Source organism: Pseudorca crassidens, chromosome 11 (genome assembly GCF_039906515.1).
Source record: "Pseudorca crassidens isolate mPseCra1 chromosome 11, mPseCra1.hap1, whole genome shotgun sequence".
NCBI classification, from domain to species: domain Eukaryota; kingdom Metazoa; phylum Chordata; class Mammalia; order Artiodactyla; family Delphinidae; genus Pseudorca; species Pseudorca crassidens.
The window spans coordinates 54,200,075-54,225,167 of NC_090306.1; the positions used below are offsets into that span (position 1 = coordinate 54,200,075).

The 25,093-nt window shown below is 39.0% G+C and overlaps 1 protein-coding gene across 2 annotated transcripts in view; it reads left to right on the top strand.

Moving 5' to 3' along the window:
- The window catches only part of SRGAP1 (SLIT-ROBO Rho GTPase activating protein 1), a 278,584-nt gene that overhangs the window by 166,846 nt on the left and 86,645 nt on the right, over window positions 1-25,093 (top strand). For both annotated transcript variants that reach the window (XM_067697213.1, XM_067697211.1), the window contains exons 5-6: window positions 16,011-16,193; window positions 16,668-16,796. In XM_067697213.1, the coding sequence (XP_067553314.1) occupies window positions 16,011-16,193; window positions 16,668-16,796 (312 nt within the window). The remainder of the gene's footprint in view (window positions 1-16,010; window positions 16,194-16,667; window positions 16,797-25,093) is intronic.

Below are 25,093 nucleotides of genomic sequence, written 5' to 3' on the forward strand. Positions count from 1 at the left end.
AGAACCAATAGGAGATTAGATAGATAGATAGACAGATAGATAGATCAATATGGGAGAGAAATTGATTATAAGGAGTTGATTCGTGCAGTGTGGAGGCTGAGAAGTCCCCAGATCAGCAGGCAGCAAGCTGGAGAGCTAGAAGGTAGTTCCAGTCCTTCCAAAGGCCTGAGAACCAGGAGAGCTGATGGTGTAAGTTCCAGCCCGAGTTCAAGTCCAAAGCAGGAGAAGACCATGTCTCACCTCGAAGACAGGCAGAGAGAGCAAATGCTCTCTTACTCAGCTCTTTATTCTATTCAGGCCCTCAGTGTATTGGATAAGGCTCACCCATGTTGTTAGGAAAACTAGTTTATTTATTCCACAGTTTTTGAATGCCTCCTACCATGCCAGCTACTTGTAGATGTACTGGGGATGTATAATAGATGTGAATAAAAACAGACCCTGTTACTTCCTCTCAGGGCATTTATATTCTAGGGAGGAGAAACAGACAATAAACAAATAAATATATAGTATGGCAGGTGTAAGTGCTAAGAGAAAAAATAAAGCTAAGTTAATACAGATTAAGCAATCAGAACAGTGCCCGGCACATAGTAAATGCTTAATAAATGGAGATAGTTAGTGTCATCCCCATTGTCATTGTCATCTTCCTCATCATCGGTGAAGTGGGGATGGCAACAGCTCCTTGTCTGCCTCTCAGCGTAAAGGTGGAGATCAGGGATGATATTAATAGTAATTTCAGATGGTTTATATATATATACATGGTTTTTCCTTATAATCAGTATATATTCGTTTTGTACAAAAAGAAAAAGGATGGTAACTTCCTGTAAGAAAACCAAATCAATAGTAAATGTGAACAGGGCTGTGACTGGGTTAGTGGAGAAGTGAAAAGGCAAAAATGGAAAAATGGTGACACAAAAAGTTAAAAGGAACATTCAAACCAAAATTGGCCTTCATCAGTCTGGGAAAGGGCTCATCATAAAACAGTGGTTTGAAGTGTTAAGCCTGTCCCCTCAGACCAAAATCTCAAAAGGTTATGCTGTATTTTAGGGGGAAAACAATTATTTGTCCTATATTAATGTTTCTTTACTTTGCCTAGGTTTTACAGCATTATACTCAGTGTTTTGAAAAACAAGGCGCTTACCATCCTCAGTAAGCAAATTCTAACGGAGATTAACACAGATGTCATGGTAAATCCACGTGAAATTGATTGTTAATTATGTGTAATTGATGATTACTCTCTCCATACATCAGTGACACACATGGCTAGCCAGAGTCAAGAGATAATCCATCTTCAAACTCCATTAAATTAAGAGGAAAGAACTGAGAAAATGAAGATTTATCCAACCCTTACCGTGAGGCACATGCAGGATCCCATTCATTTCTCACAGCAGTCCTATGAGGCAGGTATTCCTAATCCCAAGGTTACTAACGGGAGCCGGGGCTCCAGATAAATAGCTCAGGGTCACACAGATAGTAAATGAATGCTCCAAAATCTCAGCCCAGTTCCATCCCCAAGGCCCATCAGTTCCCCACTGCACAGCCGCCTTCGGGAAGGATGTGCAGGACAGGTGGGGAGAAGAAGGGTGGAGCCTGATCTAAGAGGTAAACCTCAGAGTTGAAACTTTTCTACTGCACGCTCTGATTGCCACTTGTAAAAACTTCATTGAGCTTTCCACATTGTTGATGTGGGTCACAAAACGGGCAAACCCAAACGGCTTTGGGTTTGCACACTCAGCTTTAACATTAGGATATGTTCATTTGGGGGGCGGCCTCTTTAAAACATAGCTTTTCATATAGCTGTAGTGTTCTGTGTGTCAACACTACCTGTTTAGCTGTGTGTTCTCACATGGTGATTAGTGCTAAGTATCCATTACTGGCTATTCCATGCACCTTTGTTTTCTGCCTTCTGAGCTCTAGCTCTAATTTGCCTAACAAATGCAAACAGAGAACAGAAGCCGTCCCAGTACAAACCCAAGTCTTTTGAGCCTCGTGTACAGGAGTTATTTGGAAAACAGTGTTTCTGAATGCACACAGGTATCCACGCTGGCCTTTACATATCTTTGAACCAGTTTAAAATGTTAAAATAAAAAGCTAATTATTTTTAGAGGAGATGGGAGGGAAGACACTGTTTATTATTTCAAGCCCTTCTTAGAAAACTCCACCTCTGAGGACTGCTGAGGAAAGCTTCCTTGGCTGGCTTTGTGAGCCTCCCACAAACCAGGAGCTAATGCATTCTTCTATAAGAAGAAACATGCCCCAGGCAAGGTTGAAAGGTCATTCTGAAAAAGCCCAAGATACTTGCCACATCCTATCAGAAGATTTTTCTCTGTGCCTCCAAGAGGTTTTGGGGTTTTTTTGTTTTGTTCTGGTTAAGTATTTATTTTAGCTCAAGGGCATTTGAAGTATTTGAAATATATATTTCTGTAGTGAAAATGCAAATTCATTGCTTTGAGAGGGACTACAAAGAGGTCTGGGTCTCGGGAAAAAACACTGAACAAAGAAAAATAAGGCATAAGGATATGTAAAAGGCTCCCCCAAATGAAAACCTCTCTGGAATACCACATTCTCCGTGATGCCACCTGGAAAACTTTTAAAAAGCAGTCTATTTAGAGATCTTGGGCTGACAAAGTGTTTCCATATATCCTTGCCCTGGCTTTATTACTAGACACTTAGATGGAAAGAAAGAGAGGTATTGGGATCACATGACTCCCTGCCAACTTCTGAATTCTAATCTTGGCCTTGACGCAGACTGACTTTAGAGACCAGGTTCGATAGTTTAACCTGGATTCCTCTTCCTGCCAAAACGATTGAGATTAATAAAATTTCCATTGGAAGACTCTCTAAAGACAGCTGTTGTTTTTTTCTTTAATTTTTAAAAAAAAAAGTTATTGAAATATAGTTGATTTACAGTGTTGTGTTATTTTCAGGTGTACAGAAAAGTCATTCAGTTGTTTATATATTATATATATTCTTTTTTTTACATTCTCTTCCATTATACGTTATTACAAGATTTTGAGTATAGTTCCCTGTGCTATACAGTAGGTCCCTGTTGGTGGTCTATTTTGTATAGAGTAATGTGTATATGTTAATCCCAAACTCCTAATTTATCCCTACCCCCGCCAGGACATCCGTTTGATAAGAACTTTATGTGTAGATGTCTTTTAGGGTGCCCTGCTAATTAATGAGGTGAAATGCTCGCTAGCTCCTGCTTGGAATTTTTCTTTTCTCTCTGAGATTTGAGAATTAGTTATGGTTGGTGCTTATGAACTACAAATAAAACTGTCTTTTAAAAGAAGTGAACAATATGAACCGAAAACAAGTATTTGGCTTAGAAATGAAAGAACAAAAAAGTGTTAGAAAGTATAGTTTAGTAAAAACAAAACATTTCTAAAGCATGTTTCATATCAAGAATCCTTCTCAGAGTATTTTCTCCAAACTATTACATTCTGAAATATAGTAGTGTGACTTTTAAATGATTAGAATGCTTTAATAACAGACAATCAGAATGTTTCATTTGTATTGGGTAATTAAGGTACTTAGCTTTGTTTATCATTATTCATCAAAACCAAATATATAATACATATACATAGAATAAATCATGGGCATTTTCCTTAGATTTATTGTCTCAAAATGGACTAGAAATGTTGACCAGTAAAAATCATGTGAAGGGAATGAAGATCTAAATCTGTTGAGCCGGGTGATCCATTTCAACATATCTTAACTCACTTGATTATCTGATAGAATTTTAGCACTGAATGGGCCTTTAGAATTGATCAACTTAACCTCCTCATTTAGGGAGACCATCACAGAGACTCAGATTAAGTGATTAACTAAAGTCCCAGGTTGGAACTGTAACCCAGGTTTTTATTTTAATTCAAATTAGTAAATAGGGCCCTACTATGTATGTGCTACTGTGATGGGAGCTTTAGGCAAGACAGTACCAGAAGTCTGGCAAATAAAAGCTAAACAAGGACTAAATAGCAACAGCTAACCTATATCTGGTACTATTCTAAGCAATTTATATAATTAGCTCTTTAAATTCTTCCAATGGCCCTACAGGGTAGATGAGGCACAGAAAGGTTAAGTACTTTGCCCAAGGTCACACAGCTAGGAAGTCTCAGACCAAGCAGAGTCAAAAGGCTCAGCTCGCACACTGTACTGTAAATAAATCTAAAATAATAGATTTATTTATTTTATTAATTTAATTTTGTCTGTGTTGGGTCTTCGTTGCTGCGCACGGTCTTTCTCTAGTTGCTTCAACTGGCGGCTACTCTTCGTTGCCGCGGGCATGCTTCTCATTGCGGTGGCTTCTCTTGTTTCGGAGCACAGGCTCTAGGCGCACGGGCTTCTGTAGTTGTGGCACGAGGGCTCAGTAGTTGTGGCTCGCGGGCTCAGTAGTTTTGGCACACGGGCTTAGTTGCTCCGCGGCATGTGGGATCTTCCCGGATCAGGGGTTGAACCCGTGTCCCCTGCATTGGCAGGCGGATTCTTAACCACTGCGCCACCCAGGAAGACCCAGTACTCCCTTTTTAATGGTGATTATAACTTAAGGCAGACCATTATGTACCAACAGAAAGGTTCAGCTAGAAGGCTTTGGAGTTTCAGAGAGGTCCACCCTGAGGATTAAGAAAAATTCAGAGAGGAAAGGGTCTGAAAATGGACAGGATTTTACGAGTAGGACAGACGGAGAGAAGTTGGGGAGGGTTTTTGAGGCAATAGCAGTGTGAGCCAAGGCATCCAATTAGGACGAACACAGGCATATTCATAGAATTTCCCTCTGGAGCCATATCTAGAGAGAAAGGAAAAAAAATCAGAAGTTGAAAGATTTCAGGAGAGTACCAAATGAGATTCTAAACGACATAAGCAGCAAAAAATGGTTAGACATCTGGTCAAAAGCAATTAGAAAGCTCAGAAATCTTTCTTGCATAGATTAACAAAGGCCTCTCACCTTTCTTCTTTTTTTCTCTCTTCTTTTTAATAAGTGGAGTGAGAGGTATTGAATTTGAGAAACAGGTGTTTGTGTCAAGTTCTAAACCATTTTCCATTAAAAGGAAAGGATTCCATATCATTCTTTCCATTTTAGTTGATGCTACAATTCCAAGGGTTTCAGGTCTTTTATGATTTTAAAATTCTAAGTGTCTGGTGTCCTCAGCTTAAATATTTCATATACTAAACCATATAACTTAAATGTCTAATACACACGTGTAATGTTGAAGACATGTGAAACATTTCCCTGAAAAGAATTAATGCCGGTGACTTTGAAATTCTAGTAAATTTGTTGGCCTTTCATTATACATGTATTTTCCCCCTCAACGTTGCCAACTGCTTGAAACTCTCCCTTCACCACTTCTGCTGCCACTGTGTTCACTATGGCCCTGGTTAATATGTATTCCAAGTGCCAGTTTGTGGGTATTATTCTTTCAGTAGCTTAAACTTGTATTTCAGGGCCTCTGAAGACTTCTTATGAAAACGCTTTTTGAAACAAGGACTTTCTGATGACCTTCCCTATCACTGACTTTCTCTGTTGACTTGTTGGGCAAGGATTAAGTCTCTTTGCAGCTCAGTTTCTTTGATGGATAGAACAAAGACCATCCCTCTGCTCTCAACCTTCAGGTGTGTGAGAGTAAACAAGTGAGCATTGACACTAAGCACTGGCTGAGGCTATCGTGGTCTTTAAAGATATGGTGGGGGGGGTGGTATTTTATGATTTTTGTAGCAACCGTGAAACACACTGTTCGCCAGTTACCACTGCAAGCGCTTGGCATGTATTAATTCATTTTATCTTCACAGCAACCTTAGAGGTATGATTCTTATTCCTAATTACAGGTGAGAAAACTGTGGAACGTGATAAAAGGCAAAACAAGGATCTGAACCCAGGCAGTCTGGTTCCTGAATTTAACCATTAGATCTGTTGAGAAATGGAATAGGTTATCTTTTAAGACGGTGCTCTCCTCCTCTGTAGAGTGGCTGCCCAGCACTTGTAGGGAGAGGGGTTGTGATTTGTAAGTTTCTAGGATTTATGGAATGCCATTATTCAGCGTTTGTTCCAAATCTCAGAATCTGTTCCGTCTCTAAGTCAGTTAAATGGAAAGTACTAAAAGCATAGTTGCCTCAGCTCTAAAATTATTAGAGGATCATCTCTGTTGCGTCCAGGTGATACACACTGAGAGGCTGGGAGGAGCCTTTCAATAAATGTATAGGTCCCGTTAATATATTGATGGCAAACAGCCCTGTCATCAATGAGTTAGACTTGTGAAATATTTCCATGTATGGTGTTGGGTGCTGGGCTAGATGGAGGTCTCCACAGCTCTGTGTAAACCTCCCAAGGGCTTCCTGGAGAAGCTGACACCTGATTTTATGACAAAGGAAGGGTGGGAAGGGCCTTCCAAAAAAGCAATTCGTGTGTGAGGGAAAGCACAGATGCATGAAAGCTCATTGCCTGTGCAGGGAACTCCATGTGCTTGAATATTGCCAGATTATTAGCAAATCATTCATGTCAGAATACAGGGAATATTAAGCTGGACTTTGTTTAGATCCTCTGCCCTTACCAATCTCTCTTTACCCCACTACAAATGGAGTGCTTGAGAGACAAGAAAGGAAAATATCTTCTGCAAAATTAGAAGTTCCTGGATAAAATGACATTCATTTTATGTTAAAAATCTCTGATCATTGTGAAGTGGGCAGATATTATACCAAATTGTTCATTGCTCTCATGAAAAATAATCCTGATGAACCTAGTGTAAATCAGTAGAGAATAAAATATAATTGGATTTCTAGTAATAGAATGTAAAGGAATCAAAAAAGATAAGGCCGGGCTTCCCTGGTGGCGCAGTGGCTGAGAGTCCGCCTGCCGATGCAGGGGACACGGGTTCGTGCCCCGGTCCGGGAAGATCCCACATGCCGCGGAGCAGCTGGACCCGTGATCCATGACTACTGAGCCTGTGCTCCGCAAGGGGAGAGTCCACAGCAGTGAGAGGCCCGCGTACCGCAAAAAAAAAAAAAAAAAAAAAAAATATATATATATATATATATATATAGTTAAATTTAGCAGTTTGAAAAAGATGACTAATGCCCTGCTTTAACTTAAATATAACAGTCAAAGATAAAAGCACATAGCAAATCCTTGTGTCAACCCTGCACCTACCAGATAGTTCCTGGGTTTTCCTCCTTAATGAGCACTTGATGATTGATCACTAATCAGTTTGAGAGCTAATTAAAGTCACTAGAGTGATAGATACCCCAGTTTAAGATTCATCAGTGTAATAGTACATTAGAGTATACAGGCATTGTTCATTTCTAGATATTTTCTGTGCAGCAAAGCAGATGAGTTATGGCCTCAGAGCCCATGGAAAATTCTAGGAGGAATCTTATGTCCTCGGCATAGCATGGTATACTGTTTGCTGCCTCAATCAACAGAAGCAGGAGATAATTAGTATAATTTGTTGTTAATGGATTTTTCCTTTTGATTAAAATTTATCTGCCATATACCCTGACACTGAAAAAAATCAGCCTCTTTAGCAACTGAGAAGTATATTTTATATATATGTATTTCCCCAAACAGTAAATACTTGTGATACTTAGTTGTTGAAATCATGGACTCATAGAATTTTAGAGTTGGAAAAGGCCTGAGCGATTACATGGTCCAGCCACGTCCTTTATAGGTGAGAACGCTCTGGGCCAGCAGGGTTAGACAGAGCCTTGCCACAAGGTCACAGTCAAGACCTGGCAGACTGAGGGTTCACACGCTTAGATATTTAGGACCTGAAAGCTCCTTCCACTGTCACAGGCTCTTGTAGGTTCTTGTTGAAGATGGAGAAGAAAAAAGTAAATCTCCAACAGAAAACAAAACATGAATGACAGTCCGGATGCTCTTTTCATATAGACTGCTAGATGCCATCCTATGTTATTTCCTCTGAGCATCATCAAATATTCTCCATTTCAGGGAATGTATTAAAATTCTTATGGAAAGAGGCCTTTTAGTTACATGATCAGTTTTTCTATGGTCAAACCTCTAGTTTGTGCTTTTTCTTTCATTCCACAGTTTTCAAAGTGTTTGAGGTTCATAGTTTTATTTGATTGGTTCCCTAATTTTGGTCCTGTCAGGAGGCCTCATGTTGCCATCTCTAATAGATGAAAGTTACACTGAGGGTCAGAAAGACTGAGGTTACAGAACTATTTTGCAGCAAAGCTAGGACCAAAATCCAGGTCTGTTGGATTTTATAGACCCATAAAATGTTGCTCTTTGTAATTACTCCTGAAACAAAACCTTTAACACCACACTGAACAGAACAGAATTATTTGGGGGACTTTCATTAGCCTTACTTTCTCCCTTTGCATATGTGTTCTCTGTTTTTCCCTTTGTTTTGTTTATTCTCTGTATCTCTGTTGCCCTGTCATTTGGGTGGTTAGCAGCCAGCAGGGTCCGGAGTCCCAGACAATGCCTTTTGTTCAAAGCATTTGTTTGGATTATAAATATAATTCGATGATAAACTCATACTGTTTTACTGATTTCATTTCAGTGGAGCCACAACATACCTCAAGTTTTCTTTGATAAACTAGCTATAAAGATGGGATCTCATGCTATTTAATCGTTCATCTTGAACTATCTGCTCATTTCTAAAGCGCTTTGCTAAAATTCTTCCCATACACATAAATGGAAGTATCACTTCTTTCCTTTCCTTTACCTCTGTTGGAAATGATAGTCTTTCCAGTCATGGAGAAATCATTACCTATTATTAAAAGGAAATCTTTTGTGGTAATTTTTTCAAATAGCAATAGCTGACATTTACTGTGCACTTATTACATGTCAAGCTCTTTTTTCTGTGCTCTTTACATGTCATGACACATCTAACCCTTCCAACTACCCTATGCATGCAGTGAGTAAGAATGTTATGCCCATTTTACAGTGAAGAAATGAAGGCACAGAAAGGTTAAGTTACTTGCTGAAGATCACACAGCAAGTGCAGAGGCAGGATTTGAGCCCAAGCAGTCTGTTCTGTGGGTCTAAGCCCTTAACTGCCAGTATACTACCTCTCAAAGTGAGTTCTATAAATGTTACTTTTCAAATATAATTAAGTTTTGTAAATTCTGCTTTCATTGACTTACAGTGAACCATACAAGCCTGGGGAAAGGAAGTGGGAAAGTTCATCATTGTAACAGTCCTATTGACCGCTCATTACCTCGGGTATCAGCAGCTTTTCCAGCCCTGATGCCACAAATGAGAATAAAATATACTGATAAGTGTCCCTCACAGGCCTTAAGTGGGAGATGGGGCATTGGGGTGGGAACTGAGATCCATTGTGGGCATTGACTGAGTAGCATTCATGTTGTGGGTGGGATTCTCCTGTCTTTACATCTGTATATAAATAAAATATATCCCCCCTCCCACCCCAACTTTCTCTCCAGGTGAGCTCCCAGACTTAAATAGAAGCTGATTAAAAGGAAGCCTAGGAGTCTTCTCCACCTGACTTGCACTCAGCCTACCTACCCTGAAGTCCATGGGTGCTTCCCTCCCCACCTCCTATTTGTCTTCAGTAAGAGTAGGCCTGCCTTTGTGTCTTTACCGGGTAGGGACTGTGTCTTTCATCTCTAGCTTCAGAGCCTAGCACAGTGCCTGGCTTACAGATACTCAGTAGCTGTTTGGTGGATGAGTAAATGCAGATCACTATGCGCTGCTCCCTGAAACCTGGGTAATTTTCCAGTAAATTACACTTAATTTTCCAGTAACTGTCAGCATACATCAAAAAGGGTGCTAATGATGAGATGAACATTGCAGAGAGGCTAGAAGCCTTCCTAAGTGTGACTTCAGGTGGTGTGTTTTATGAACATGTAGGTTTCTATGCCATCAACTCCTGGGTACTCATCACTGGTATATTAGATTAGTTTTTAAGAGGTTTTGGCTGTCCCGAGTTGTAATATGAAACAGCAGGAGAGGCCTCCGTCAGGTCTGCTTTTGCTGTACTCAGTTCTCCAGCTGCTTTGTCTTTGGGAGGCACTGGCCTGCACCTCTCTGCTTAGAGCCAGAACATGAAGCCAGTTAGTCTGGCCGCGGAGCCTGTGTACTCACTTCTACATCATACCTTAGAAACTGTCAAGAAAGAGAACTGCCCACCCTGTTCCTGTGCTTCCCAGGCATTGCATCACTTAATCCCAATTTCACCTCAGAGGAACTGGGGCTCAGGAAAGTTAAGAAACTTGCCCAGCTGATACGCGTAGCACGAGAACTCAAATCCAGGTCTGCCTGGCTCTGTATTCGTCGCCAAGGTTGGCTCAGTATACTAAAGGGCGGGAAAGCTCAAGGTTGCTGGTGTAAAGATCACAGCATGCAGTGTTACGATGCTGTCTGAAAAGTAGCTCCTGCCCACTGCCCCTATTTAAACTAAGCTCCAGGGACACAGCTTGGCTCAGCAGAGACTATAGTCTACACAGAGGAACAGAGGCTGTGTGAGCCCCTGAAGGAGCCAAGCTTACAGCACAGCTCCTGGGGCTCAGCCTAGGGTGGCCCGGGAGCCCTGCCTTCCCCATGAACCTGAGAGCTTCGTGGGAATGGACTTCCAAGGTGGTGGTCCTACCCTGATGGTTTTGTTAATCTGGCACCGGCAGAAACTCCGTTACAGTTAGAGCCCTCTCCTGTATTGATTATAGAAAAGAGATCTTTCTCTTAGGTTGTTGGTATTTAAGGAGACCTAAAGAACGTAGTTTCTCAGGAGAGCTTTTTGTGATTGATGGATTTAGTAAAACAGCAGGCTGTGTGTGGAATTAGGAAATACTGTCACTAACATACTGCTTTTTACCAGCCCACCCGCCAACCACAACACCCTTTTTTTCTGAGATGCCATAAATCCCAGTGCTATACTATCCCAGTATTTCACAAATGATTTAGAAATGTTTGCCATCCCGTCAGTCCTGTCCCAGGTATTTATTGGTGGTACTGTTTTGGGTGCCAGGGATGGAGAGGAACAATGCTAGTCACATAGTATTTGTTAAATGAATAAATGAATGGGCAAGCTGAATATAAAAGGATTCCTGTCCTTCATTTGTTTCTCACCAGATGCCTATTTTACTCCTCCTGTATATAAGGCAATATTAAGGACCTGGAGTTGCCTAAAATATTATTGGTGGCCTCACTGAACTTACAGGACAATCCATGATACTGAGTGGTACACAGATATCTGTAACACACGGCACAGAGTCTGAAGTGCTATCAGTAAGTAGGTCTTGGAGGTCGGAAGAACAAGACCACTCTGGCTGGGGACCCAGGGAACACTTAGCAATAGGTGAGCTTTGACCTTGCCCTGGAGGGTGAGTCAAAATGGTAACAGCAGGGGATGCTGGGGGAGGGCATCCCAGGCAGTGGGATTGGATTGTCTTGGGAAAAGGCCACGGAGGCAGGAAAGTACAAATTTTGAGGAGGGAGTTAAGTGATTGACTCAGTAGTATAGAGTGCTGCTTGGGCTGGTGTTGGGAGCAGAGCGTGAGAGCATTTGAACTCCGTGGTGGAGGGGGTCGTGTCAAGTTTAAGAAAAGGTCAGAGAGAGTGAGAGAGAGAAAAGGCCCTGGAGCTGTCATTCTGGATTCTCCTTCCTCCTTACCATTCCCTCTTCTTCATGCTAAATCAGGTCGCTTCACACCCTAAACCATCCTGCCTATCTTCACCAAATTACTGCTGAGGTACTGCTTTGACCATACTGTTCACACCTCTGTGGATTAACCAACCCCCTTCAGAATAAATTCTATGCTACTTAGTTGGGGTTTCAAGGCTCTCCTCATCTGGCCCAGTCTTATTCTTCAGCTCCATTACCCCATCATCCACTACCCTGGACTCCCTTCTCCACCGTCTTGGTCTCCTCATGCCCACCTCACCTGTGTGGGTCGCCTACCCCATTACATGTTTCCTGATACTGTCCTCTCAGCCCAAATGCCCTCTCACTTCATCAGTGTCCATGAGAATCTCCAAGGCCCATTTTTTAAATTCTAAAAACTTAAACTCTTAGAAGATGGAAACCAAGTCTTTATTTTTATACCCATCAGTGCCTTACAGGTGCTAAACACCAAGCAAATGTTGAATGAATAAATAATTATCTTTCATTCCTTCTTTTCCTCCATTCCTAAATATGACCAAGAGTAACTATATCCCCCAGATAAAGAGGCCTTCCATTTGTATAATGCATTAGACCTTCTGAAGGTCACGGCATAGCAGTCCAGAGCACTGAATCTGGAGCCAGACTGCTGGGGTACTACCCATTGCTTTGCCGATTATCAGCTGTGTGACCTTCAGCAAGTTACTTAACCTCTCTGTGCCTCACTTTTCTCGTCTGTAATACGGGGAGAATAAAGGTACCTACCTCATAAGCATTTTTAGAAGGATTAAATAAGCTATTATTGGGCTGTCCAAAAAGTTCGTTTGGGTTTTGCCGTAACATCTTATGGGAAAACCCAAATGACCTTTTTGGCCAACCCAGTATTTGTAAAATGCTTAGAACAATGTCTGGCATGTAGTAGGAATTATATAATGTTTGTTTAGCTAAATAGATACACATTACATATATCTCCATATATATATATGTGTATATATATATTAATGGTATAGATTATATACATATATATACACACATATGTAGTAAGTACTCAGTAAAGGTACAGTTGTACCCACACACAGGGACCATGTACAATTGGGTATCCGCAGCAACCTTGTAAGGTGAGTAGAAGTGTTAAATGACTCTCCACACCTCGTAACTGGTAGATCCATTCCTGGAACCATGTCTTCTAACTTCTGAGCCGGAAGTCAAAAAGTAGAATTTATACCCTTAATCGACTGATCTCCAACACATGGATGGTTTTCAGATACACCATGACTTCTTGACACTGAATATTGAAATTTACTATAGATACTTTAATTACTTTGATTTAAAGTACAAGAGTAGTGTCAGATCCATTATATAGGGTCTGTCAGTAAGAAATATACAGTTTCTGTCCAAAGTTTTTGTATAGGATTTCACATGAGGTGAGAGGTACATGAGGTCAAGAGAGATTGGTAAGGGCAGAGGATCTGAACAAAGTCCAGCTTAATATTCCCTTTATTCTGACATCAATGATTTGCTAATACTCTGGCAATAGTCAAGTGTCACAAAGAAATCCATGATGTGGTCACTTTCTACTTGACTGTATTCTTCTTGCAGTTGAAGGCAGAGCAGGGAAGATAAATTGAGCGTGTTCAATGGAGAATTATGCCTGAGGTTTTAGTAGAAAAGAATTCAAATAGGAAAATATGCTATTGGAGTACATTTAAATGGATATATACCTATCATGTCATTTGGTATGCAAAGCCTTGTGTTTGCATTAAGCTGATGGAGAAGCTGTTATTTTCTTTGCAGTCTATATTCAAAAGCTTTCTTTTACTTCTCTGAAAAAGAGAGAACTGTCTGTTATTTTAAATACAAAACACATTTAACTTCTGTCAACAGCTTACATTTTAAATAATGCAGTTTGTACTGGCATTCATTGTCTGCAATTAGAGTTCTCGAGAAGCTTTTAGTTTTTTCTCTCCAACTTTTAAAATTCATTCATTGTAACTGTTGACATTTTGGAGAACAGTGGAAACCCTAAGTCAAATTGGAAAAACGGAACAAAGGCATTACCTTTCTGGAAATTACATTGAACCCGGTGGAGAATCCTCAGCTATTGTGCTGAAGCACACTGTGATGAAATATTTATACCCTCTTCTTGCTAGTGTTAGGTCAGACTCAAACGTTTTCCTTTTAACCCAGCCTACTTAACCAGAAACATCGTGCTAGCAGCCAGCTCAGAATCCTTAGTGCCTAAAGCTTAGTTTGTGCAAATTACCTGCTTACAGTAGGCCTCAGCATCTTAGTAAAGCAAGAGTCAGGAGTTCAGGTCTTTTCTTCAGGATGTATTTAAAAACAAGATTTCTCAGTTACCCAGGTCTGTCTGGGATGCCTTTTCATCCAACTATGACGGGAGGCACGTGTTCTCATTTCTTCCTTCCTGTCAACTAGCAAGAAGACAGCCGAGCATCTGTGTGTCTGTGTGTGTGTGTGCGTGTGTCTGTGAGTGTGTGTGAGATTGGTTTTTTTCACCCTCTCATTTAAAGATGTAACTGGAACCAGGACCCAGACAGCCTGTGGGTTTGCTTCAGGCGGGGAATATAAACAGAGCCAAGCCTAGAAATGCCAGGTGTACAGTAGATTCATTGACCTCGTTGTTTGCCCAGCTGCACGGGGACTCCCATTTCATTCCCCAGCTGCTTCCTAATGCTGTCTTATTTTTCTTTCAAACTGGAGTAGCCAACCAAACCACACCCCCAGACAGATTTGATAATTACTAAGAAGAGACAACTTTGCAGTTACACACAGCTCACAGAAAGCCGCCATGACTTCGTAGTTTGGCCCGCACTTTGTTCTTGTTCAGCAGTGCCTTTGACGTAATTAGCTAGCTTATGATTTTAAGGAAAGGCATCATCAGATTTTATGAAAAGTAAAGCTCTTCATTAACCCTGTTTTACTCTTTAAAATAGTCATCTTAAGAGTGTGTATTAAGTTGAACCATAAGTGCTGATTTTCTACCTTTTTCATATAACCTACAAAAAACAGCAATTTGGTTCAACCAAAATAAATATATTTATTCCAGTGTTGCTTCCAGTCTTCAAACTATTTTAAAACTCATCCTTTGAAATGAGAAAAATCAAGTTCCTTACTTTAAAACATTACATCAATCTCTTTAACACAACTATTCCTTAGTTATAAAATTGACTCTGAATAACAGTTATTTACAGATGAAATAAAATCCATTTTATGTGGAGGAGAATTTGACATAATTTTTGAGAATGTGCCGGTACTGATTACTTGGGTGCTGAGTTCTGGTACCTGAAGGAACCCTGAGACATCAGTTGGCATCGGAGTCATCACACCTTTAAATTTTTCTAAATTAAAGAATATTTAATTGAGGATTGATTATATATTTACAATATATATGGAAAGGATACATTACAAAATTTCATCTCCTGTATATTCATAAATCTATCAAAATGCAAATTACCTTATCATTTCTAAGAGAAGAAACAAGATACTCTATATATGAAAGGTTTTCAGCACAGCTTTATTTATAAAAAAGCAAGAAGTTGAAATATTCTAAAATGTTCAACAGTAGGGAATTAGTTAAGTAAGTTATAGCACAGTCATATAAAGAAATATTATACAGCCCTTAAAATTATGTTTTACAAGACTATTTTGTGGTATAGGAAAATGTTGATATTTTTAAGTGGAAAAGGACATAGGAGATTAAAAATTGTAAATATAGTGTGATCCAGATTTTTTAAAAGGAGGAATGATATGTGTCATTTTAAAATGAATGTGTGTGTGTGTGTGTATTTTCATAGGAAAAAGACTGGATAGCTGTATACCAAAATCTTATGCTTTTTATTTTCTACTTGCTTTATATTTTACTTTCTTTTTTGTATCGTGTTTTCTTCATTGAACATAAAGTATTACTTTGTGCTCATAAAAAGTTTTTTTTTTAACTACAACTATATATGAACCTTATATTTACATTTTGTATTTTGACAAGTACATTTTAAGCAATAAAGTCCCTTTAGTAAGGGCTATATATTTATTTGGAGTTTTTTATAATCCCAAGGTTTGACTAAAATTTATCCATGCATAAGGGTTTATTCTTCAAATTAATAATGCAGAGGAGATTTTAGAGAAACACTTTTAAGTTTGAGGGAACTTTTTAAGTACACTGAAAGCACACGCAAGACTCTGTAAATCATTTTTTTCATCACAGCCTGTCCCTAAGTGCCTCTTCCTGGCAGGTGAATTTGCATATTTCTGTTTGCTTTATGTAGAAGGAATAGTATATACTTTATTTTACTAACAATCTGGCTCTCTGCCAGTTGAAAGGTGATATCTTTAACATATTATGTCATATAATGGTTTCCATTCACTTTCTAAGTTACAGACAGACATCTTTTAACAATGTGGGTCACATTTTCACAGGTGATGAAAACATACCATATGTATCATGCAGAGAGCATCAGCGCAGAGAGCAAGCTGAAAGAGGCTGAGAAACAAGAAGAGAAGCAAATTGGCAGATCCAGTGACCCAGTCTTTCATATCAGACTGGAAGAGAGACATCAGCGGCGAAGCTCTGTGAAGAAAATTGAAAAAATGAAGGAAAAAGTAAGTAAGAGACTGCAGAGCCTTTCTGTCCTCACTGGAGGTGACAAACCTAGGAACGCTGATGCAACAGCTGATAGACACACATTGTAAATTACTGTGAAGTGACATGCATTTCCTCCCACGGGAATGAAAAAATGTGTTAGAAACATAAAAATCATGTAGTAACAGCTGGACCTCATTTAGTGGTGAATGCCAAGTATCCAATACACAATGTAGAGAACTTTGAATATTAACAAAGAGATTTCATTGCAAATGGGCCTGGCGCCCCTATACGTTGTTGTTTTTCCTCATCGCTGGGTAATTTTCATTTATTTAATTCAGATTCGAAATGTACTTTTCTCAAAGGACTTCGAAGGTCATTTGTATATGTTGAATAAATTGTTTAGATGAATAGAAATTCATGTATGTTTCCCTGTCTTGTTTTAAAATGACTTTATTGATTTCCCCCAATGCCTGGATCTTCTTCATTTCCAGAGACAAGCAAAGTATTCGGAAAACAAGCTAAAGTCGATTAAGGCACGGAATGAATATCTCCTAACCCTTGAAGCAACCAATGCCTCAGTTTTCAAGTATTATATTCATGATCTTTCAGATTTAATTGATGTAAGTACTCGAAGTTTTTATACTTTCCATACCAAGATGGAATTAGCAGTAATCTCATTTCCTTGATTCTAAAACACCATCATTTATTAAAACAATGTTGTTTTATGTAATTGTCAGGAAAAAAACGCTGCCAATTAAACTACACAGAATACTAAGACACAATAAATTGTAAGATGCATGTGAAACACTGTGCATCCTAAAACCACTGAAAAACGAATTATGAAGTTCTATGAAGCTGTGAGTATCTGGAAGACTCAGCTAGGAAGGGGGTCCAGGCATTTTCAAATGATGCAGTGGCACAGCCCTAACTGTGTTCATTGATTCGAAATATATTTATTGGACCCCTACTATTGTGAGATGCTGAGGCTCTGTGAAGCCATAGATAAACAGTTCTTACCCCGTGGAATTTAAAGTGGAAAAAAAAAATGTTAAGCAAATGACGACACAAATGATTGCTTTATGACAGTTGTGATAAATACTGTGAAGCAAAATAGGATACACAGAAACCACTTTTATTATCTAACTCTCTTTACTTTTATAGGATATGATATAAAAAAAGCACTAATCGGGCTCATTTAGAACACGCCAAGTGTATGTCTACTATTGTATTTGTGCAGTGTTTACTGCCATTATTCCCCAACTTTGACCCTCAGCATCACTCATTCTTTCATTCAGAAATCATCCACTGAGTAGCCCAGTCATTGTGCTAATACTGTAGGATATAAATAAAACAGACAAAAATCCTGGGTCCAAAAACGCCAAGATCTGCAAATAGAAGATAAAAAGTGATGTGTCATAAGGAAAACACAGATGAAGTGGGAAGTTCAGAGAGTTATCTGCGGGAATTTTACTTGTATACTGCTTTGCAGTGATTGAATTCAACAGTTAGCCGATAATATAAGATTATTTTCTATGGCTTATGGTGTCTGTCATAATTTAGTCATATCGTAGGTTAAAACAGCTATTTTTATGGTGCATTAAGTCTCAGATATTTAGCGATTATTTTAGAGCCACAGTTGGGGACTTTTACAAAAGAATTGCTAAGAATTGTTACAAAAGATTTTTTAGTTCATTTTTAGTTCATTAACACTCTGATGTGACTTTTTCCTTTTATTTAAGTGTAAAAACAATTTTATCTCATATAATATCATAATTTCTTTATACAAAACCAGTTAGTAATAAATAAAACCAGGGAAAACTGTTTTCTCTTTTCCTTTGTTACAAGTATTTCAACCAAGTAAGTAATCACTTAATTGTTTTAAATACAGAAGCTTTAAAAAAAATTTTTTTTTCTTCTAGCACTCTGATGAAATAAAAGGATTTTTTTCTGCTAGATTGCTGCTAGTTTTCCTGAATAAAAATAAAAAATTTTATGACCCCTGCTTTCAAACTTAGATCTGTAAGGATTCTGCAAAATGAATGGAATATAGAAGAACTAATTCTTGTAACAGCTCCGCTTGCTTTTTTTGTTTAGGGCTTATTTTAGTAGTGATTGGAGTACTTCACTAAACCCAAGCCAATTTAACAAGAGGATAGATGAGTCTCTGTATCTTGAAAAGTGCTTCTTTAATACGTACAAGGTACCAAGTACTATTCTTGATAATGGGGATCCAGCAATGAACAAAACAGAGTGCTCACCTCCATGGAGTTTATGTACTAGTTGGGGAGACAAGCCATAAAAACATTTGCACATATATAATATATGTATGTAATATATGTAATATATTATATGCTTATATATTAAATATTTATATTTAATATGTATGTAAGTAGTAACTTATTGTTGTAGTAGTAACAGTGCCATGAAGAAAAATAAAACAGAGCTCTGGGGGTGCTTCTGTTGATGGCATGTCAGAAAAGCCTGACGTTTGAGCAGAGAAGTGAGCTGCAGAGCTATATTTGCTAATGGGGAAGGAATCCCTCATATAGAAGCACTGGCAAGGCTCCAGGTACAGAGGCGGAGGTGAGTTTGGCAAGTTCAAGATGCTCGAGAGTAGCAGAGGCCAGTATGGCTGGAGAGGAGCGAGCGAGGAAAAGGTTCTGGGAGAGAAGGAGGGGCAGAAGCCCAATCACTTAGGGGCCTTTGGACAGGGAAAAGGGGTTAGCTTTTGCTCTAAGTTTGGTGTGAAGCCAGTGAGGGGTTTGAAGCAAGGAAGTGACATCACGTGATTTCCATTTTAAAGACTTACTCTGGCATCGGGGTGGAAAATAGACTGAGGTAGGTGAGGAGGACAAGTGTGAAAAAAGCGAGCTATATCTAGGGTCTTTTGCAATTGTCCAGGCCAGAGATGATGCTGGCTTGGACTGGCGTGGTAGCAATAGACCTGTGAGAAGTGGTTGAATTCAAAATATATTGAAAATAAAGCTAAAAGAAAACTGGGGTGGTGGGTTTAAAAAAAAAAAGGATAAAAGTGACTCCTAGGGCTTCCCTGGTGGCGCAGTGGTTGAGAGTCTGCCTGCCGATGCAGGGGACACGGGTTCGTGCCCCAGTGCGGGAATATCCCACATGCCGTGGAGCGGCTGGGCCCGTGAGCCATGGCCGCTGAGCCTGCGCGTCCGGAGCCTGTGCTCCGCAACGGGAGAGGCCACAACAGTGAGCGGCCCGTGTACCGCAAAAAAAAAAAAAAAAAGTGACTCCTAGGCTCAGGTCTTGAATAACTAGGTTAATGATGTACACTTTACTGAGATAGGGACCCTGAAGAGGAGCAATAGTTCTGTTACACGTAGTAAGGTTGAGATACCTGTGGGGCACCTGTGTGGAGATGTACAGTAGCGTCCTTGGTACCGTTAGTATATATAGGACAAGAAGAGCATGTCAGGATTATGTGAGTCACCATCATGGTTGTGGATATTTATTGAACTCTTACTATGTGACAGGCATCTAGGTTTCTAAGCATAATTTCATCTAATCATCATAACCTTGTGAGGTAAATACTATTTTATAGATTAAAAGAGCTGACGGAGGCTTAGCTAGCTGCGTAACTTGCCAAACATTACACAACTGTTACGTTAGGTTTCAAACTCAGACATTTTAACCTCCAGATCAAAATAATTCTGATATAAATAAATAGTTAAATATGCCAAGTATTTTCAGTTTTATTTTTAGAAAGCTGAATTTTTTAAAGATCAGCCTTAAATTTAAAATGTAGATTGAGCGACGGCCGCAGCTGCAGCGGGACAGCCCGCCAGCGGCTCGGGGCGCGTGCGCCAGGAACCTCGCGGGGCGGGCGGGCGCGGCACCCCCTGCCTGGGTGCCAGCGCCCCGGGGAGGCGGCCCGCGCGCGACGGGACCAGCAGCATGAGCAGCGGCTACAGCAGCCTGGAGGAAGACGCCGAGGACTTCTTCACCGCCAGGACCTCCTTCTTCAGGAGAGCACCCCAGGGCAAGCCCCGCGCGGGCCAGCAAGCTTCCAAAAGTAGAAATGGACTAAAAATTGTTGGATTTCCCTGGTGGCGCAGTGGTTAAGAATCCACCTGCCAATGCAGGGGACACAGGTTCGAGCCCTAGTACGGGAAGATCCCACATGCCGCGGAGCAACTTAAGCCTGTGCGCCACAACTACTGAGCCTGCACTCTAGAGTCCGTGAACCACAGCTACTGAGCCTGCATGCCACAACTACTGAAGCCCGTGCGCCTAGAGCCCGTGCTCTGCAGGAAGAGAAGCCACTGCAATGAGAAGCCTGCGCACCGCAGTGAAAGAGTAGCCCCCGCTGGCAGCAACTAGAGAAAGTCCACCCATAGCAATGAAGACCCAACGCAGCCAAAAATAAATAAATAAAATAAAATGTAAACAATTCTCAAATGATACAACTTAAATATGAATTTTAAAAGAAATGTTATACAATTCTAAAAGGATACAACTTAAATATGAATTTTAAAAGAAATGTTATGAAATTGGTATGTTGTCATATTCAAAAGAAATTGAGTACTCTTTTAGTGAAAAGCATGCTTCAAGTTCGTTGACCCACTTTCAAGGCAATCAGAATGTGAATATGTACATTCTAAAATGGCTGCTTATTTTGTAGGAATCCAACTTACATATACGGGGGTGATCTTAAAAACGATTAAGCTTGACCCTTCATGATGAAAAAGAAACGGATTATTATGCAAAGGCACCTAGAATCCTTTATGCTCCCGTGTGAGCCTATTTAGCAAAATACCTTTTATACTGAGCTAATAATTATTAGAAGGTATAATAATTATTATACCTCTAGTGAGAAAAAGTTAAGACAACATTTTTAATGCTGTCTTAAGACACTTAATACAGCATCAAAAACATTTTATATGTGAAATGACATGGAAGATACTAAATGTATCTTGATTAAATCAAAGCATTATAAATAGTCAAAGAATTCAAGTTGAGACCTTTTTTATACAAACCTCCAGTTTCTCTTGGCTTCTACTCAAGTCAGTATCTGTCGCCTTTCTTAAAATTTTTCTATCATACATGATGATGAATGGATCTATTGATATAAAAAAGTCATATAAATTTTCCATAGAATTTGTTTTAAAACTAGTCTTATTATAGAAGCACTACATTTACATTGTAGAAATCTAGAAAATACTACAAACGAAAATAAAATGATCACATTCTTACCACCTGAGATCGTCACTGTTAAAATGTAGACTTTTTCTGTGTCCACACACACATTTTTAGACCAGAGAGTATGAAATCACATTTTACATATAGCTTTTCAACTCCCTTTTTTCAGTCGTTCATCTCCCATCCTTCCATTTCAGAAAAATTTTACCTCGTCTAATAACTGCTACATTCCCATTTGCGAACCCCCCTCCCCAAAATGTTTCTCAGCTGGTATGTCTAGACTAGATCCAATTTAGATCACATGTTGGATCTGTGTGATGTGTCCCTTTAGTCTTTTTTTATCCAGCCAAGTCCCTTGTTAAAGAGACAGTTGTTGAGGAGACAGGAGTTCCTGAGAAAATCTCAGCTTCTCAATTTGTCTGATAATTTGTTGTGTTTTTATTTAGCCCATTTCTCCATCCCTTATATTTCCTACAAAGCAAACACTACATAAAGGCTTTATGGATTCAAGTTAAGCACTTTGCAATGGAATACACCATGGGTGGTATTGCTGTGTCTTATGTAGGTATGTAACAACGTATGTTTGGCCCACTGATAGTGTTACTGAAATTGATCACTAGCGTATGGTGATATAGCTCTGATTCCTTCATCATATATAGTTAAGGTTTTTCCCTTGCAACAAACTATGGATATTCTAAAACCTCTTGAATTTGGATTTTATTAAATTGAAAATCTACTAATTTGGAACTCAGCAACATCTGGGCGATAATTTACTTTTGGTCAGCAAAATGCCTTCTTAGAGTACAAATTAATAATGTAAATTAAACAGGAATGATAATTTAAGAAAATATTTTCAGGCACTTCAGAGTATAAATTTACATATATATCACTGACACCCTATTTAATGGAATCCTCTTTTGTTAACGACTACAGTCTAAAAACTAATACTGCAGCAATTTGATAGATTAGTTCAAGTCTTTCCTATAGATTTGGAGGTGATCTAATGTTTTTTTTAATTTAATAATTCCAATTTTATCTGTTTTAGATAAACTTCACCTTTACCTATCAATGTTAGTTTGGATACTCCAGATACTGAGTTATCTTTAGGGAGAATGGAGGGGGTTGCAATTGGCGGGGTTAGAGGACTTATGAAATACCTGTAATATTTTATTTATTTAAAAGTATGCAGTTGTCCCTCGTATCCACAGGTAATTGGTTCCAGGAGCATCCTTCAAAATCCAAGGATGCTTAAGTCCTTTAAAGTCAGTCGGTCCTTCATATTCATGGATGTGGAACCTGTGGATATGGAGGGCCGACTGTATATATTTTGCACCTATCTGTAAGTTTGGCATGTTTTATATTTAGAAACGGAAAACGCAGGGAGTTATAAAAAATGATTAAAACCATGCCTTAGATATTTTAATCTAAAGTATACCAATGTACTTGAACTTGCTAATCTTTAAATTATTATTTATCTTTTTGTACAGAATTTTGAATAGTCAGTCTTCCTATGTACAACCACACCCACTGTGTATTATCTATGATTTCTACTTTAAAATTTTTTTTAACACACAAGAAAAAATATTTTAGATATATACAGTGTTTTCACAGTCTTGCAGTTGGCAATTGTGCCTAATTTGATAACAATTTTGTTTACTCTTAAATCTTCCAACAGCTCCTTTCTCAATTATTTTATCAGTTTATTTAATATTTAATTAAATTATAATAAATATAAATGGCACAGATATTATACAATCAGCTCTTTTTATATATAAATTTATTTTATTTATTTTTGGTTGTGTTGGGTCTTCGTTGCTATGGGTGGACTTTCTCTAGTTGCGGTGAGCAGGGGCTACCCTTTGTTGCAGTGCGCGGGCTTCTCATTGCGGAGGCTTCTCTTGTTGCAGAGCACAGGCTCTAGGCACATGGGTTTCAGTAGTTGTGGCACATGGGCTCAGTAGTTGTGGCTCACGGGCTCTACAGCGCAGGCTCAGTAGTTGTGGTGCATGGGCTTATTTGCTCCACGGCACGTGGGATCTTCCCAGACCAGGTCTCAAACCCGTGTCTCCTGCATTGGCAGGCAGATCCTTAACCACTGAGCCACCAGGCAAGTCCCTGTACAATCAACTCTTGAAAGCATACAGACTAATTGTTTGAGCAGAAATGTACAGGAGTATTAGAGAGGGCCTATTAACTGTGTATATTCACAGTGGCATTGGTCACTATGCTTTAGAGCAGGAGTTGACAAACTTCCTCTGTAAAAGGCCAGGTAGTAAATATTCTAGGCTTTGTGAGCCTTATAGTGCAGGAGTAGCCATAGTAAGTAAGCAAATGGATATGGTTATGTGGCAGTCAAACTTCATTTATCATATCAGGCCATGGGTTGGATTTTGTTCACAGGCTGCATAGTTGGCCAACCTCTGCTTTATAAAATGAACTGAGTATTAGTTAATCCAGAGTGTCACTTAAGCAGAAGATTGTTGAGATGGCTTTTCCTCTGTCTCTGAAGAAAGTTTTAAGTAAATTTTAGTTTGTAGAGTAACAGTCTCTTACTTTGGAATCAGGTGGGAAGTGAACAAAGTTAATTTCACAGTGAGGTTTTTATTATGTCATTCTAAAAAATTAATATGAATTGCAAGTATTGGCCAAAGGAAATTTAATTGGTTTGGGAGAATAAAGGCATAATTATAGGGTAAAATAGATCGTAGTTTTGTAAATAATAGATTTTGTATCTGTTATCATTAAATATTCCCAACATTAAGTGCAGAAGAGACTATAACTATTATTCTGTAAAAATTAGGATGTATTACAACAAGAAGAAAAATCATACAGGCAACAAATATATTTGTGATTGAATGCTGAAATTTTCAAGTGATTATGATTTGCTAAGAAAAAAGAGTTGGGGAGAGTACAAGTCTTAATGCTAGGAATCTCTGATCTATAATCATATTCACTAGTCTGTATATCTGAAATTCTTAAACCAACTGGTTTTAAGATTGCAGAACTGGTAATATAACCTCTTTCAGTCCAGTTCCACACCTACCCACCCTCAAAAGGTAGTCAGAGAAACAAAATCCTCAACAGTAAGATTCTATTAGTGCTTTGTCCCTGAGCACCTGCCCCATAATAATAAAGTATCTGTCATCCTTACAGTACAGTTTCACAGTCTCCAATTACTCCCTGTAAACGTTTGCAGGTCACTTTGAAGCTTGAAGGATAAATCTTTGTTACTATTATGGAATATTGCCATAAAAAATCCCCTGTTCCAGCTAATTTTCTTGGTAGAGATTTCTGTCATGTGTTTTATTAGCCATTTCTACAGAATAAGATTGAAGTTAGGTTACATTGTATACCGCATGCCATGTTTTTTATCACTTCTAAATAATCAGCTATCCTTTTGTCTCTAGGGACATATTTTTATTTGAAAAGCATTTTATTCAGAGTTCAGATTTTTCTTAATTAGTTTGACTTTTCCCCCACTACATAATAGTATTAAAATTTATCCACGAAAACCTGCCGAATTTTAATATTGTAGTCTCCATTAGGCCTGAACTCTTACCAGGAAGATTATAAAGAGGTGATGTTAGATGGGTTAGGACAGTGTAGTTATCATGTAAACTGATGTATGCGTGTTTTTATCCCTGCATGGAAGAAAGGGTATTTAAAAACTGAAATGAGTTGGTTGACCAAAGTGGATGGCTTTAAACATTCCTTCCAATGGAGATGCTGTGGGCCTTTGTTAAAGAAACTGCAT